The sequence below is a fragment of the Rhamphochromis sp. 'chilingali' genome, assembly GCF_963969265.1.
Source record: "Rhamphochromis sp. 'chilingali' genome assembly, chromosome: 1".
NCBI lineage: Eukaryota > Metazoa > Chordata > Actinopteri > Cichliformes > Cichlidae > Rhamphochromis > Rhamphochromis sp. 'chilingali'.
The window spans coordinates 52,089,794-52,107,476 of record NC_137929.1 but is presented as its reverse complement, the minus strand read 5'-3'; the positions used below and the strand labels follow the sequence as shown (position 1 = coordinate 52,107,476).

The following is a 17,683-nucleotide window of genomic DNA, read 5'->3' as shown; positions in this document are numbered from 1 at the left end:
TGCTTATTCTGGAGAAAGGTCAGGTGAGCTGTCTCTGGAACAAACAAATTCATTGGATAAGGATGAGGGTGTTGTCAGGCAAATAAAAGCTTTGGATCATGTTTGAATTAGTCATTTATACTGATTTGAAGCTGCATAAAGTTCCTGAACGCAGGCAAACTGACACTGAGAAGGACAAACAAAAGGTATTTTCACAGAAGATTTCTTTATTTTATTATTAATTAATAATTAATAAGTATCTATGAAATATCAGTACAGTACATTATGAGCTGACTGCAAATGTAACATTTCCTAATATATTTTTCATATGTTATCATCAGATTTAATTTCTGCACCATGAAGATGCTGACTGTGTTTCTGCATGCGTGTGTCATGATGACTTTCACACACAGTCTGTGTGAGTATTTAAAACACAGAAGTTCCTCTCTCACTTTTTCTACATTATCTATACATGCACACTGTATATATAGAATATACATGCAAAACATAACCAGAGAATGGAATATCTTAAATTTTGTCTTAAACCCATGTTTGTAAAAAAAAAAAAAAGTGTCAAGGCTTTGCAAAACTGAATTAAACAATCGGAACTTTTTCTTTGTCTAAACATGAATGAGAATCATTGTACAGTAATTTCATATAATATCTAAGCCTATGTATAGATATACCATGACTATAATGTATATAAGGACATGCTGATCAATTTGAGTTTGATTTGTTTGCATTTTGCCAATATCGCTTCACTTCTGTGAGTAACTTGCATCACAAATTTTCTACTTCTTTTTAATCACTTTTGTTACTAATCACAAACAATATTTGTGTGTCAAATAAAATGTATTTTAAACTGTCTTTGCAGCTGTTCCAGAGGAAACAACTGTGCCAGGTGAATATAAAGGTTGTCTTTTAGTGGGAATATACTCTATTTTGATCCACTAGTAAATAATTAAAGCGATTAATCTACAATACTAACTGCAACCAAAAACATCAACTAATGCAGATGGAGACTGTTTGGGAGTACTGCCATAACCTTCACTTGGAGTACATTACTTCTTTTCTCCTCCAAAAGTCAGGCATACAGAAAGTCTACACAGCAGACTCATTTTCATGTGTTCTTCTTTATCTACGATTTGTTTTTAAAAATATTGCACAATAACGTAATATAGTACACATTATAAGCTTGTGTAATCATACATTTATTATACTGTACATAAAGACATGCTAAGTGACATAATTCTTAGTTTACATTTTGCTAATATCTCTTCACTTCTGTAATTTACCTGCATTTTGTATTTCTTTTTAATGTTGTAAAACGTAGAAGGTAATCAATGACACCACAGCAATGATACACTGAAAAAAATATCTGTGGTTCAAACTGTCTTTGCAGCTCTTCCAGAGGAAACAACTGTGCCAGGTGAATCTAAAAGTTGTCTTTTAATGAGCATAATTTTTTATCCACTAGTAAATATTGAAAGTTTTTACCCCATGAAGTTAATTGCAACAAAAGAACATTTTAACTCATGTAGATGGAGACAACTGGGGAACACCACCATCTACAGAAGGTGGGTATACTTATTGGAGTATATGGATTTATTTTATTTTTTTTCCTTCTTTAAAATTCAATTTGAACATAAGGAAAATCTACACTGCAGACTCAGTTTCATGCTTTCTTCTTTATTTGTTATTTGTTTGCAGATGACTCATTTGGGGGCTGGCATCCATCTTGCCCAGATGGATGGAGTATGCACAGTCAACAGTGCCTCATCTTTGTTCCAGAAAACATGACCTGGGACGATGCTCAGGTAACAAGGATGACTTTTTTCCTATTAATAAATCTTACATTTTCTTGGTCACTCCATGCTGTTTATCTCCATCGTAGAATAACTGTCACTCTCATGGAGGACAGCTTGCATCTGTGTATGATGACTTTCAAGCTTATGAGATTCAAGCGGAGCTGAAGCGTGCCGGACATGATCATGGAGAATTTTGGGTTGGAGGCCATAATAGTCCAGGGGTAAATAGCATGATGTCTAAGATTTTGAGAAACAATTGAATTTTTTTATGAATATGAATTTATATAATATTTTATTTTGCTTTAACAGAATCCTTCTTGGTCCTGGAGTGATTATATTGGAATGTCTAATTTTGCTGACTTTTGTAATGGAGAAACAGTCGAAGATGAGCACCACTGTTTGCAAATAACTTTTACTGGTAAGTCTGTCAAGTGTTTAAAAAAACAAAACAATCTTATTTGGATTCATTTATTTTGATTATCACTTCAAACTCATTACTACTCTATCAAGTGTTTTAAAAGTATGTATTAAAGTATATTTTTCTTTTCTTATTATTGCACTGAGCATTGTTTCTTATCCTAGAATATTTACAGTTTGTGTTCCCAGTGATGCATCATTAAATAATTGAGATTTTAGAAATAAAAAAAAAAATACAGTGTTCTGAAGTTACACAAAGCTATCATGTTATGTTCAAAACTTCTATGTACTGGGTTATTAATATGTGGATTAATGTTGTCCACTCACTAAGATGTTAATTGTGCGGTACAAAAAATAACTGTAAGTATTGTGTACAAACATGGTGGGTGAAACAGATTAAAAAGACAGGGACATTTATATATAGGCACAGAACACTGAATTGAGTAACATAAATGGCTGTGAATCAGGAAGTAAAACAGCTAATCACTGTTTGTGTCAGTCTTCTTGACAAATACCCTTTAATGTAAATACCATTACCATTTACAAATACTGTAATTTCACAGTTAGTACTGAACAAACTAAAATTACACTTATTTGCTAAATATTGTCACCCCATGTTGGAAACCTTTTTAGTCTGAGTAGCACTGACTGAGTGTGATTTTTGTGTTTTATTTTGGTTTTCTTGCAGAGGAAAAGAGTGGATGCTTAGAGAGCATGGACTGTGAAACTGAGCTCCCGTCTATCTGTGGAAACATTATTATGTAATTGTGAATCAACTCTATAATGCATCAGTAAAAAGCACAAAGATCTGTGTTTTTCTTTCTCAGTGCTGTTTCTTTCTCTGTATTTCCACACCATCGCTATGATGCAAGCAATCAGGCATCATGTGCAATGAACTGGAGCTGAATTTTCTGTACGATTAAAAGAAAGCTTTCTGTAGACCTTTACTTTGTAGAGTGAACTGTATCTCATTCTTAAATTAAAACTGTTAGCATTGAAATTTGTCTGTGAGTTATTCACCACTAACATTAGCAAATTGAATACAAAATGGGGTTTTTTAAAGTTTATGTCCAAATGCCCCAAAGGAGCTGTGCCTTCCATGGATGAGATGTTTATTCATGGTGACATAGAAACTGTCAATCATGTTCTTCTGACAGCCAGCAGGGTGGAGGCATGGCTACCGACCCTGCTGGTTACAGAGATGTTCCTCCAAACTACAGCATGTCTGGGTTAAGATAAGGAAAGTCAATGGTAGACACCAGAATAGTCTGCAGTCTGACTAAAGTATTGTAACCCACGCCCCAACCACTCAGGGAGGAGTTGAATATGAGTGCAAATAACCATAACACACAGGAATTTCAGTTGACTGTGAGTTTAGTTATCAACAACCTCAAAAAGAAATTACAACGTTGGCCCTTTGCTAAATAAACTCACTGAAAACTCATTGCTCTTAATTATCTGAATTATCCATTTAAAACATATTTGGTTAGGTTGCAGCCTTGCCCTTCCGTTTGCTCCACAGATTTATAAAGCGGAGATGATTGTCAAGTCAGAGAACAGAGAGGGTAACACTTTATAACTTGACACGCAAATAAAGCACAAGTACCCTGTACTTACTTAAGGAGACACAAATTCTTCTGTAAATAACTTTAAGTATCGTAGCAGCCTAAGTAATTACTAAGTAATTAAGTAATGCTTAAGTAATATTCTGCATAATGAAAGTCTGCCTATTCAACTCTCTCTATATATTACCTTTAAAAATTAATACAGTAATAATCACTTTCTTCTTATTATTGGAAAATATACATTGATACGAACAATCAAACTTTGTAGACCATAAGCATAATCTGACCATATAATAATGGAGACAAGGAGAGTTATTTTCATTAAACTGTAGTTAAAAAAGAAGAACATGAAACAATTCCATAACCCTTAAAAAAATAAGTTTTAACAATACATTACCATATTGTGGCGTGTTGGGGGAGCGGCTAGTTCTCTCCCATCATGCCTTGGGACTGCTGTTTGGATGTTCTTGTTTTGTTGTTTATGGTTACACTACTTTTAACTGTTATCTTGAATGTTGTGTTTGTACTGCAGTTCAAAGGCACTTACAGTGTTGTTTTATAGAATGAATGCAACCATGGGTGAGTTCTGTTATGCTGTTGATGACCCTCGAAGCACAGTGTAGCATCAGTGTGTGTTGTAATAAAGAGCTCCCCCTACCAGCTTGGGGTTGAATAACAATCTCTCTCTGTGAGCTTCTTTGTAAAGATTCCTCTGCATGCCACATTGGTGTCAGAAGTGGGATTCCAAGAGCATGGCCACTATTCTGAAAGAGGAAGAGGAGCTGAGGAAGATTGAGGAGCTTATCACTCACCTGGAAGCAGTGAATGGAGCACAATCGAAGAAGCGGGGAGAGCCCCGGGCAGCAGCAAGCCAGCCAGGGGAAGATCTGTGGGGCTTACCAGATGGAGCCTCACACCCCCGCCCACTGGGGAGCTGTCGGAGCCGCCAAGGCATGCTGCAGGCTCCAAGACCACGAGCGACCGGTCAGCCTCCACTCATGGTGATGCCTGGGAGCAGCACACCCTCATCGTTGGCAGCCGAGGGGGACAACGCCAACTGTCTCCAGGACCAAGTGCAGCCGCCACTGCCATCAGGGGCTCCTGTCCGGGGGAGCATGAAGCTGCCACGCTATAATGGGGAGGCACCTCCAGAGACCTACCTTATCCAGGTACAGCTGGCTGCTCAGCTAAATGGTTGGTCAACAGAGGAGACAGCTGTCCAAGTTGCCCTCGCCTTGGAAGGCAGGGCCCTGCAGATCCTCATAGATCTTCAGCCAGAAGAGCGTTTAAGTTGGCCTGCTGTTGCCAGAGCAATGCAGAGCAGGTTTGGCCTCCGTACACATGCAGATGATGCCCGAGATAAACTTGCTAGCCGCCCACGGAGACAAGAGGAGAGTCTGGGTGCCTATGCTGCTGACCTACGTCTTTATGCACGTAGAGGGTACCCTGCTTTTGATGCTGCAGCACAAGAAGAGCTTGCTCTCCAGGCTTTTGTCCGGGGTCTCCAGCCAAAAAGACTACAAGAGCACATCCGTCTGCATGCACCAGAAAACCCTGGCGGCAGCTCTGAGTCCGAAAGAGTGGAGCATGTGCTCAGCCCAGGTGCACGCAGCCCTGGCATAAGTCACCAAGTGCGCCAAACAGACTACGAAAGGAGCGACCAGGAGGAGGAGGCCCGCCAAACCACCAACACACCACCCTGGCGATCTTGGCGAGGGAATAGGCGAGCAGGAGGCCAATCCAGGGGTAACTGCCATCGGTGCGGAGAACCAGGCCACATCGCACGCTACTGTCCAGCACCAAGCCCACAAAGCTTGGCACCCCAGCTGCCGTTAAACTGAGGCGGGGTGGCACAACGGAGGGACTGCCCCCTGCCACCACTCTGTCCTCCGAATCACAATTGCGGGTTGGCCGGCTTGGCCAGACACGGGGACTGTATCTGGACTGTGACCTTGCCGGCACCACCTGTAGAGCCCTGATAGACACTGGGTCCACGCTCTCCTTAGTACAGGCTGGAGTCCTCCCTGGTTCTGATGGCCCAATACCGCAGGGTTGGCAGCCTACTCAGCTCCACATCACCACAGTCACGGGGGAGCGTGCCAAAGTTAAGGGGGAAAGATCCCTCCCGGTGACTGTTGCTAACTGCAGCGTGGACCACCAGTTCTGGCTAGCCAGCATCCAGGACCAATGCATCATTGGCCTGGACCTGCTAGCCAAATGGGAGGCCACAGTGGACGTGTCCCGAGCAATCCTTTACCTGGGCACGGAGGCTGTGAAGCTCCACACCACAACGGAAGTCCCGCTGCCTGCCTCCACTTTTTCAGCCAGCGTCAGGAAGCCTGAGGACCTGTCACCGCTGGCGGGGGAAGGGGCCTCCCCTTCACCAGCAGTACCGCAACTGTCTGCAGAGACCAAGCAAGCTGTCGAGGACCTATACCAGAGGAGCTGCGAGGGTCTCCAGGCTGATCAGCGACGGCAGCTGCGAGAGATACTAGACTTGTTTGCCGACATCTTTGCAGCCAAGGATGAGGACTGCATGCAAACCAGCCTGGTACAACACGACATTGACACTGGGGATGCACGGCCCATCCGCCTCCGCCCTCGTCGCCTTCCCCTTGCCAAGCGTGCCGCAGCAGAGCAGAAGATCAGGGAAATGGCAGAGGCGGGCATCATCGAACCCTCAAACAGCCCCTGGGCAGCCCCGGCTGTACTGGTTCGGAAAAAGGATGGTACCTGGCGGTTTTGTGTCGACTATCGTCTACTCAACAGCATCACACGCAAGGACTCCTACCCATTGCCCCGGATTGACGATGCCCTCGACGACATTGCTGGGTCCTGCTGGTTCAGTTCCCTCGACTTGCGCAGTGGCTACTGGCAGGTGGAGCTGACGCCAGAGGCCCGCCCAAAGACTGCTTTCTCCATTGGCCAGGGACTGTGGCAGTTTAAGGTGATGCCCTTTGGCCTCTGCAATGCCCCAGCCACATTCGAGCGCCTAATGGAGAGGGTTCTGGCTGACATCCCCCGCGACCGCTGTGTGGTCTACCTGGATGACCTCCTCGTCCACGCGACAGACTTCGAGAAAGCCTTGGCTAACCTGACTGCTGTTTTCCACGCTATCCGCCAGGCTGGCCTTCGCCTCCACCCCAAAAAGTGCCATCTCTTCCGAAAGGAGACGACCTTCTTGGGTCACGTTGTGAGCGGAGCAGGGGTTTCCACTGACCCTGCGAAGGTGGCCGCTGTGAAAGACTGGCCCATTCCGGGCAACACTGCTGAGTTGCGGAGTTTCCTTGGCCTGGCATCATACTACCGGCGTTTCGTCAAGGACTTTGCTACCATTGCAAGCCCCCTGCACTGGCTCACACAGAAGGGCCGGGAGTTCCATTGGAGTGAGGACAGTGCCGTGGCATTTGATCGGCTCCGATCTGCACTGGTTGAGGCACCGGTGCTAGCCTACCCAGACCTGCAGCTCCCTTTTGTCGTGGACACCGATGCCAGCAACACAGGGGTGGGGGCTGTACTGTCGCAGGAAGGCCCTGAGGGGGAGCGGGTCATCTCCTACTACAGCCATTCCCTCAGCAGACCGGAGAGGAACTATTGTGTCACCCGTCGAGAGCTGCTGGCCATCATCCTGGGTCTCCGCCATTTCAGACCCTACCTCTACGGGAAGAAGTTCCTCCTGCGCACAGACCATGCGTCCCTCACTTGGCTGCTCAGCTTTAAAGAACCGGAGGAACAGCTAGCCCGGTGGTTGGAGACGTTGCAAGATTACCACTTTGAGGTCCGTCACCGGGCGGGACGTCTCCACACCAATGCAGATGCCCTCTCCCGACGCCCTTGTGAGGAAAAACAGTGCAGGTACTGCCAACGCTTGGAGGACCGGGAGGGCATGACTTCAGTGATCGCGTCACCACAGGGCGACCTTGAGAATGACTCTGTTCCAGGTGGGCATTGTAGCAGTCTTCAGGTCCAGTCCGCCGCAGGGGATACTGAGGGTCTGGAGGCCATGGATCCCCAACAGCTGCAACACGACCAGAACCAGGACCCTGCCCTTTCCCAGGTTCAGTGTTGGATTGGAGCCGGTCAGAGACCATCATGGCCAGAGGTATCTGCACTGGACCTCGAGACCAAGGCTCTCTACTCCCAATGGGCCAACCTCACAAACCGAAACGGCCTCCTCTATCGCCGCTGGCAGGCTCCCGGGGGTCACCGTGAGGTCTTCCAGCTCGTGGTACCTCAACAGTTGCGGTCCAGGGTGCTCCAGCTGGTTCATGGTGCAGCGGGGGCAGGACACTTTGGAGTTACCAAGACTCTGCGGCGACTCCGGTCTCAGTTCTACTGGCCCGGGTGTCGCCAGGACGTAGAGCTCTATGTCCATCGGTGTGATGCCTGCACGGCTCAGAAAGGGCCTTCCCAACGCTCTCATGCCCCCTTGCAGCAGTATCAGGTGGGGGCTCCCATGGAGCGGGTTGGTGTGGACATCCTGGGACCCTTCCCCACCACTGACCAGGGGAACCGCTACGTCCTGGTTGCCATGGACTACTTCACTAAGTGGCCTGAGGCCTATGCAGTCCCTGACCAGAGTGCTGTTACCACTGCTGAGCGTCTGGTCAACGAGATGTTCTGCCGGTTCGGGGTACCAGAGGAACTGCACAGCGACCAGGGCCGGAATTTTGAGGCTGCGGTGTTCAAGGAGGTCTGTCAGCGGCTGGGTATCAGGAAGACCCGGACGACGCCACTGCACCCCCAAAGCGATGGGTTGGTGGAACGCTTCAACCGCACCCTGGCCACCCAGCTTGCTATCCTGACCTCCCACCAGCAGCGTGACTGGGATCAACACCTTCCCCTGGTCCTAATGGCCTACCGTTCTGCAGTCCAGGAGTCTACTAAGTGCACTCCAGCGGCCTTGATGTTCGGTCATGAGCTTCGTACCCCAGTGGACTTGGTGTTTGGATCTCCCCCCGGGCAGGAAGTATGCGGGGACCCCGGGTTGGACTACCTCCACAACCTCCTCGCTCGGCTCCGAGAGGTGCATCAGTTGACCAGGCAGGCTCTCCGAGATGCAGGCTCCCGGCAAAAGCGGGCTTATGATACCCGCTGCAAGGGGGAAGGACTTTCGCCCGGTCAGCATGTGTGGGTCTACAGCCCGGAGAGGAAGAAAGGGCTTTCTCCCAAACTGATGAGCCAGTGGGTTGGACCCTGCACTGTTCTTGAGAGGCCGTCTGACGTGGTCTACAGGGTGCGGCTGGTCAAACGGAACAGGGTGGTCGTACTCCATCGCGATCGCCTGGCACCCTATCAGCCCTTGAGTCCATCCAGGGAGACGTCAGGGTCCCAGCTTCAACTGCAGGCCCCCAACCTGGCCTCGGAGGCAGCTGGGGGACCCACGGAACGTCCTCAACGAAGCCGTCGCCTTCCCCAACACCTCAGAGACTTTGCTATGGACATGCCGGTTGCTGGGGACAGCTAACCACTCAGGTGGGGGCTGTGTGGCGTGTTGGGGGAGCGGCTAGTTCTCTCCCATCATGCCTTGGGACTGCTGTTTGGATGTTCTTGTTTTGTTGTTTATGGTTACACTACTTTTAACTGTTATCTTGAATGTTGTGTTTGTACTGCAGTTCAAAGGCACTTACAGTGTTGTTTTATAGAATGAATGCAACCATGGGTGAGTTCTGTTATGCTGTTGATGACCCTCGAAGCACAGTGTAGCATCAGTGTGTGTTGTAATAAAGAGCTCCCCCTACCAGCTTGGGGTTGAATAACAATCTCTCTCTGTGAGCTTCTTTGTAAAGATTCCTCTGCATGCCACAATATAAAACAATCCTCACACTCAGAGCTCTCGTGGAATTCACAAGTTCTTTTTTTTTCCTTTTCAATTTGAAAAATGTCTTTGACTTTGTGAGCAAATCTCGGAAAACTTCCTCAGACTGTCAGCATATTTCTGCATAGTCACCCGAACTAGTAGAAAAGCAATGGGCTCAAATTGTGGTCATAAATATTTTGTACTTGTAAATCACAATGTGTAGTTGTGAGCTGAGTTTTGAAACCTTATAACCAATTTTTTAACTTTGCTCTGAATCTGTTTTTCCTCTATGCACATTTAAATCTGCAATGTGTGAGTTTAGCACTTTAACATTTAAACCTCGAGAAAATTTGGTAATTCACTACAGAGAACCAACTGATTTAAAGCATGAGGGAGTGGTTCAGGCTAAAATAGTCACTCTGATGACCCCATGAGGACCAGACTGGATAACAGCAGATCTTTGGCAAGGTTTAACAGCTGGGGGGGGGGGGAGAGCCTGGAGGAACCAATGCTGTAAGAGCTAAATAAAAACACACCCACAAACATAAACAAACATACACAGGCAGGGAGAAAAAGAGAGCGAGGGAGAGGGAGTCAGAGAAAGCAGGTTAGCTCAGGAAGACTCCGGGATCATGACCTTATCATATTGTGAAATATCCTGCAAAACGAGCTATGGTCTACTAACTTTGTGTTATTTGAAGGTTGAATGAAATTACTAAGAAGTTTAGTTAGGTTTAACAGGTCAGCTTGCTTTAACAATAATGCACTATGTTGCACTGGTGCACACTTACTGTAGTGTTCCTGGTCACAAGTACAGCTTGCTGAATTCCGTTGTGCATATCCACCAAGAGAAGTAAACCTTAGGTCAACAGTTGTGTTTGAGCTCGTTCAAAAGGTTTTTTAAAAGTGTTCTTAACATGTTTGCAAACAAAACCTTCCCTTATAAACCTACTTTGTTTTTACAGCTTTCCAATACAACAGCCTCTTGTTTAGATAGTTGAAGGTTTCTGGACTGAACCTTAAGAGACTTTATTGCCTGTAGTTGAAAATGCAATGTCTGGTGAGTTTTATTAGAAAGCAAACCAACAGCGATTGTACATAAACTCAGTATTATCTCCTCAACTGGGCAACAGTCTTGGTTAATTGGTTCACTCATCATGACTAACTGCAGTTTTAGTACAAAAACAGAAACCTGTATCTCCCAGTGACTAGGGCTGGTGCTCCACCTCCCCCAGCTGATCTAATATCAGAATCATATTAAGTTCATTTAAGATATATTTTATTTTTTATAGAGCAGTCTCAGAAACAACAGTCACCTTAAGGTCTCAAGTCAACTTGTATTACAAGGCCCAACAAAATTAGAGCGCAATCCCAATCAGACAGAAATCATGAAATTTCATTTCACAAGAGCACTTTCAACAATCAGTGAAATTCTGTTTCTCCTAGATGAAAAGGACTGTAGATAAAGTGCAAGAATTATGGCTAGTAAACCCACTCTTTTCTAAACATCATAGGAGGAAGAGTTGGTTTAAAAGATACATTTTCCTCGTACCAACCCAGTACTGGTAATTTTTCTTATGCAGATGAGGCATTATTTCTGTACCATTATTTAATTCCAGAGGCTTTTATGTTTTTTTTTTTGTACTTGTTGACTTGTAAAAGCCTATGCGACATATTTTATTTCACAATTCATTAACCGCACAGAGAAGGCATCGTTTAAATATGTTAAATATGTTTCTTTAAGCAAGTTCTTCATGACTGAGCCAAGTGTCCCCTTTTTTGGAAATCAAAATATGGTCATATGCAATATGTCATTGCAACATAAATGTGAATGTAACATAATAATATTATTTTTTCAATATGCAGACAAAGTGTGCCCACAATGGATACACGCATGAACAAGTAAAAGAAAAAACGAGGCCACATGCTACAGGTCAAAAGGAGAATCTGATCTTTTTTTTTTCTACTGAAAGTGGAAATGAAGGCTCAGCCCTTCTTTGTGTCTTGCATTATATGCAATATTACACAGCAGTACAGAATAGTTACAACACATGCATTGGGACAGATGAGTGCTAGTGCTAGCACTGGACTTTTTAGCATGTATTTCAATACTGAAATTCTCTCTCCCTTATTAAAACGCATACTCATACCTGCAAATAAGTTAAAAATGGGGTATGTGAGATGTACAATTAAGGGTAAATGCAGGAGTCATATCTCTCCAATATATAAGATAAAGATAAAGTATCTGTAGACACATACATACACAGTTCATGGCTATGGGTGAATATATGAACCTTGACCATCCATCCAGCCATCGATTCTAATGTGGATAAGTCACAGAAGATGGATAGATGGACTTTAAAATTGTGTCATTTCCCATTACCACAGAAAAGTTTATTTTTCATTGTTGACTGGTTGTGCTCTGTCATTGAACATCAGTCAGTAGATGAAATTAATTATTTAAGTAATAATTAAGTAATTTTATGTTTTGATTCAGAAACAGAAAAGTGCAATAAAGATCTTAGTTACATCTTTTTTTTATGCGTTGTAGCCATGCGATATGGCTACAACTGTAGCTTGCCTCCACCAGTGTGTGAATGCGAGAGTGAATGAATAGTGATATTGTAAAGCGCTTTGGGTGCCTTGAAAAGCGCTATATAAACCCAATCCATTATTATTATAACCATATTGCTTCATAATGATTAGAGGACATCAGACAACTTGTTTTTATTGCTTAATAATGCAGAATAATCATATAGAAATAAAAGAAACTGTCGTTGTGCGCTATTTGAGCATGTTGCCTGCCTGCAGCACTAAAGGACTCTGCGAGAGACGTCTGTCTCACCCTAGCAGCACCTGTCCCTGTCCTCCTCTTTAGTTCGCCTCAACATAAGCTTATCATATTCTGTGATGTGATTTACTCCGAGGTGTTTGATGAGGTCAGTGGTGTTGCCACAACAACGTGTCCATACACTGTTTGCGCTCAGCCATTGTTGTGACTGTGCACGCCAGGGGCTGGGACACATTTATACAGCCGTATTCCGCATATGACTATGAAAGGCGTAAGAGGAAGTAGTTCCTTTCAAATTAGACGATCTGAATTGTATAGTTTCTTTCCACTGCGTTCATTTTAATGGAAAAACTACAAATTTACCCCAGAGTACTAAAATATCGATATTATAATATGAGAATCGATTCTAGAACATAAATTGCTGGTATCGGAGGAATCGATATTTCAGTATCGATCCGCACACCACTAGTGGCCCTGCTGTCCTCTGGCAGGGTTGGCTTTCATCATATGAAAGTATTTGCCTGGTGACAAGAAATACCTGAAAGTTAATCTTTTCTGAATTTTAGAGAAATACATTGCACATGTCTTATGTCTGTGGGGTCTTTATAATATAACATACAGTGTTATATTCACAGAGTGACGTAATAAGACAATTCCACAATACACATAAACACTGATCATTTGTTTTTGTTTTAATATGTACTGCTAATGTCTTGAACAAAAATAAAGATTTGCAGAACATACAATTACTTATTGCCAATTCCAAGTGTACAAGGGCTTTAACCCTTTAAAGCCGGTCGGAGCGGGCACGCTCTGTTTTGCGTAACTATTTTTAAATCCCGGTAGCTCTGCAAACACATAAGCTAGCGCAAAAATTTTTTTGCATATGAAACCGGAGTTGTACTTACATCTTATGCCATCAGCTTGTCCTAGGTCACAGTTTCCTTCCACATATAGCTTTGCAAAATCTGCATAAAAAGCACTTGCAGCAACAAAAACATAATATTCCAGAAACTCGCTTTGCCGATCCAATCAGCTGTTCATAACACTTCCTACGTTGGAATAGACGTCAGCGCGAACTTTTGCATGTCCGCCATGACCTGCCCGAAACCGGAAGTGACGTCATTTTTGCGGAAATGTAGTTTTTTTTACCATCAGGGCCTCATGAGCTTATACTGGTGTTTTTAAAAGTTATCTTTGACTTTATGACGTTCTGTGTCGTTTCTGGGATGCTTAGGACTCATATTGCACTGCTGGAAATAGTTTATTTTGATGCATATGCTGCTTTTTTGTAAATTTGCACTATAATGTTTATTTTCGTTTTTCCTGCAGTATGAAAAAATTGGTGTATTTCAAAAATAAAACTATGAAGACACTCAAAATAAATTTCCTGTGGTGGGAAACTATTTTGTGCAACTTTTTTGTATTTACAGTTTTGAGGGATAAGCCTCTTAAATTTCTCTAACTAGAAATATATGTTAAAAAAACAAAAACGATTTTCAATTTTTCTTTTTAGTTTATTGCACTTTTTTGCAATTTATGTAGTTCCTATGCACTTAATGCATATATATTATTAAAATCTGGGCTATAACGGTTGTATTGATGTATAGCAACTTGAAATGATCCCAAAAAATGGCTCCACAGCATGTAAAAATATAATATAAGCTCTGGCGGACTTGGTTCTATGGTAGGTCTTAAAGGGTTAAGAGATAAAGGTACCCTGAGCAGTTGAATAGTCAGGGTGTCCAACACTGTGCTTTCACATACTCTCAGAAAAATTATGGTTCTTAAATGGTTCTTCAGATGTCTTCATGGTTCTTTAAAGAACCATCATACGTCAAAGAACCTTTTTATTTTGTAGATGGTTCTTTAGCTATCCGGTCGTTAAGTCTGACGTCACTAGCCGTGTCTGGGCCTAAACTCCGCTGCAGGTCCATATATCAAACGATCACTATGGCATTACTGAGAGTTGAAAAACTGTCTAAAGTCTTTCATCTTTAATAAAATGATCAGCGTTCTGCTCTACCAGGTGTAACAATTGAGTTTAACATCCAGGCATCCATGAAAACGGAATTTATGACATTTAACGGAGTTAGAAGTTAGCAGGAAGTTAGCTCGCTAGTTTCTATCTAAATACAATATAGCATGTCCTGAATGTGGGGTTATGGAAACAAATTAAAACGTACAGCTCTGTTATCACTTCCAACATAAATGAAGACAGAAAACTAAACAGCAGTGACGTTTGTAGGGTTACTGAAGTTTGGCTAGCTGGTATATAATGATGTGCTACGTGACCGCTAGCGACACAGCTATGTTAGCATAATATAAACAAGCTTACTTTTTTTCCACTCGATAAAAGTTAACGTGAGTGTTCTCGGTGGTCAGGAACAAATTTAATCGCATGGCAGGATGCTGTAAAAGGACCAAACTTCAACCAGGAGAACAACTGAGATAATCCATCCACAATACGAGGTTAGTCATTCATATACTGCTGCATGGGCTGGGCTGTAGTTACATCCTAAGGTTTTAAAAACTGAGCTTAAATAAATGATTAGCGGTAATAAAAGCCGAGGGAGGTCATAGTGATCACTGACTGTTTTAGGAGCTTTTTGAGATTAAATAGAAGAAAATACGAAACATTAAACATGTTAACAACACAAAAGCTATATTAAACGCAGACTACTTTAGGCCCGGAAGTAGGATTAAGGATAAGCCACAACACAAAACCTCTTGCCAGTGCAACAATCAGGCAATGAGTAAGGGATTGGTTCAGGCTAAAATAGTCACTGTGATGACCCCATGAGCACCAGATTGGTTAACCAACAGATCTTTAGCAAGGCTTGACAGCTGGGTGGGGAAGCCTGGACAAACCAATGCTGTAAGAGCTAAATAAAAACACACCCACGAACATAAAGACACATACACAGGCAGGGAGAAAAAGAGAACAAGAGGGAGAGAGAGAGAGTCAGAAAAGGCATGCCAGTGCAGGAAGATATCCTGCAAAAAAAGCTATGGTGTACTAACTTTGTGTTATTTTAAGGTTGTATGAAATTACTAGGAGAAAGTTCAGTGAGGGTTAAACAGGCCAGCTTGCTTTACAGTTTAGATTTTACAATAATGCACTACGTTGCACTGGTGCACAGTGACTGTGGTGTTCCTGGTCATAAGTACATATTGTTGAATTCAGCTGTGCAAATCCACTAAGAGCAGATAAACTTTGGCCAGCAGTTGCGTTTGAGCTAGTTCAAAAGGTTTTTTAAGGTGTTTTCAACACCTTTGTAAACAAAAACTTCCCTTCTTAACGTACATTGTTTTTACATCTTTCCAATGTGACAGCTTATGCCTTGCATTTTCAACTAAAGAAAATAAAATCAGGTTCAGTCCAGAAACCTTCAGCTATTAATGTCACAAGAGTTGTCTATCTATTACAAATCAGAGGCTGAACAACAAGTTGCTAAATAAGACAGTATCAGGTGGAGGGTAGCAGGTATACTTACTAACACTGCCACTTTATCAGTGCTGGTCGTCATGCCCTTTGCTGCTAAAGTATTTATACCTATATTTATACCTACATTCTATATCCATACTCCATACTGGTACTCAGGTTGTTACACTCTACTTATCATATTATTTGTCATATCAATTTATTATTTATTCTGCTTTTTTAAACTATTTATTTATCAATTTTTTGTAAAAATAAGTTTTTTTCATTATTCTGTCTCTTTTCGCTCCGGGACCGTGTGTACATAATTTCGTTCCACCTCATGTTAACATGTGATGAAAATGGCTTAATGCTATTCTGGATTTTAAACAGCACTCTGTACCTGCCAGTGGCTGGGGCCGATGCTCTACCTCCCCCGGCTGATCTAATAATTATTATAATCATATTAATATCATGTCAAATATGTAGACGAAGTGTGACCACAAAGGATACATGCATGAACAAGTAAAATAAAAAAAATGCCAATGCTACAGGTCAAAAGGAGAATGTGATCTAATCTTTTTCTACTGAAATTACACAGCAGTACAGAATAGTTACAACAGATGTGTTGGGACAGATCCCTGCTAGTGCTAGCACTGAACCTTGCACCATGTATTTCAATACTGAAATTGTCTGTCCATCATTAAAACTCATACCTGCAAATCAGTTACAAATAGGGTGTGTGAGCTGCTTTACATCACACACAATAAATTATGTAAATAATGTTAAAATTAAATAACATATTACTTAAAAGATATTTTTGTTGGTAATAGTGAAATTTAATATTATTGTATTCATAACGGTGAATGCAGGATGCTCTCTAAATAAAAAGAGAAAAGAAACGGAGGACAGTTTTATCGATTGTTGAGTGGTTGTGCTCTGTGGATCCTCCTCTTTGATCATCAGTCAGTAAATGAAATTAAGACAACATGATGTTTTGACTCCGAGAAAAATGCCGCAATGATCTGGGTGACATGACTTTTTTTTCCATCAGTTTTTTTTCTAATGAAATATTACTTCCTGATTTTGCAACTATGTAAACATAACAGTTTATAAGTGCTGCTCTTAGATCTGTTTCCCACTTCATTCCCACTGGAAGGCTGAAGCTGACAGCTACTACTCTTACAGAAATAGATCACCTGCTACAAACTCTCTGAATCTCCTTTCTCTTTTAACCACCTGTCACTTCAGATCTTGTTTTCCACAGAGATACTAAACATAAGCATGAAGCTGCTGATTGTGTCCGCACTTCTGTGTGCAGTGATGGCTTTGACATCTGCTATTGGTGAGTACTGGAGTATAATGTGCTTATGGAATAGAATGGAAAACTGATGATGAGAGTCAACATCTGTTTGAATATATCCAGATCTTGAAGATGAAGAGGGCAGCAGTGGTACAGAGGAACTATTGCTTACAGGTCTGTGGAAAATTTCCAGAATATATTTCTGTCCAGCAGGACACACAGCTAAGTTTGTGGTACAAAAGAATTGTTATGGGTTATGAGAGAAAATAAATTGAAAAAGAAATGTTTAAACGTTGGCACTATCTGACCAGTCACAGTATGAATAAATGTACAGGCAGGAGAGCACCTGATTTTATGAAGGAGCATATAACTATAATATAGGAAAGTATGAAAAGAGTAAACAAACACAGTTATTGAGTGTAGGCCTGTGAAAAGCAAATGTTTTACAGTCTGTTTTGAATGTAAGCACAGATGTAATTGGCCTCAATTCTGCAGGAAGCTTATTCCAAAGAACGGGACAACCGTACATGTTCTTTGGAACAAGTAACACCACATTTAGCTTTAATTGTGCAAACAGTTAAAAATACATCTGTGGATCT

The 17,683-nt window shown here is 42.5% G+C and overlaps 2 protein-coding genes across 3 annotated transcripts in view; both read left to right on the top strand.

Moving 5' to 3' along the window:
- Nucleotides 1–336: 336 nt before the first annotated feature.
- Nucleotides 337–2,969, top strand: LOC308406028 (type-2 ice-structuring protein-like; the record flags this gene model as incomplete). Its single annotated transcript, XM_080896835.1, has 8 exons — nucleotides 337–397; nucleotides 854–880; nucleotides 1,382–1,408; nucleotides 1,521–1,556; nucleotides 1,690–1,796; nucleotides 1,874–2,008; nucleotides 2,097–2,205; nucleotides 2,893–2,969. The coding sequence occupies 8 exons, from the start codon at nucleotides 337–339 to the stop codon at nucleotides 2,967–2,969; spliced, it is 579 nt and encodes a 192-aa protein (XP_080752961.1).
- An 11,807-nt stretch (nucleotides 2,970–14,776) lies between these two features.
- LOC308411750 (type-2 ice-structuring protein-like) overlaps nucleotides 14,777–17,683 on the top strand; it is a 4,712-nt gene continuing 1,805 nt past the window's right edge. The window contains exons 1-3 of one of the 2 annotated variants that reach the window (XM_080905768.1): nucleotides 14,777–14,832; nucleotides 17,049–17,126; nucleotides 17,208–17,258. In XM_080905768.1, the coding sequence (XP_080761894.1) occupies nucleotides 17,066–17,126; nucleotides 17,208–17,258 (112 nt within the window). In that variant the 5' untranslated portion in view covers nucleotides 14,777–14,832; nucleotides 17,049–17,065. Of the gene's footprint in view, nucleotides 14,833–17,032; nucleotides 17,127–17,207; nucleotides 17,259–17,683 lie in introns of both variants that reach the window. The other variant, XM_080905767.1, reaches the window with a different exon arrangement.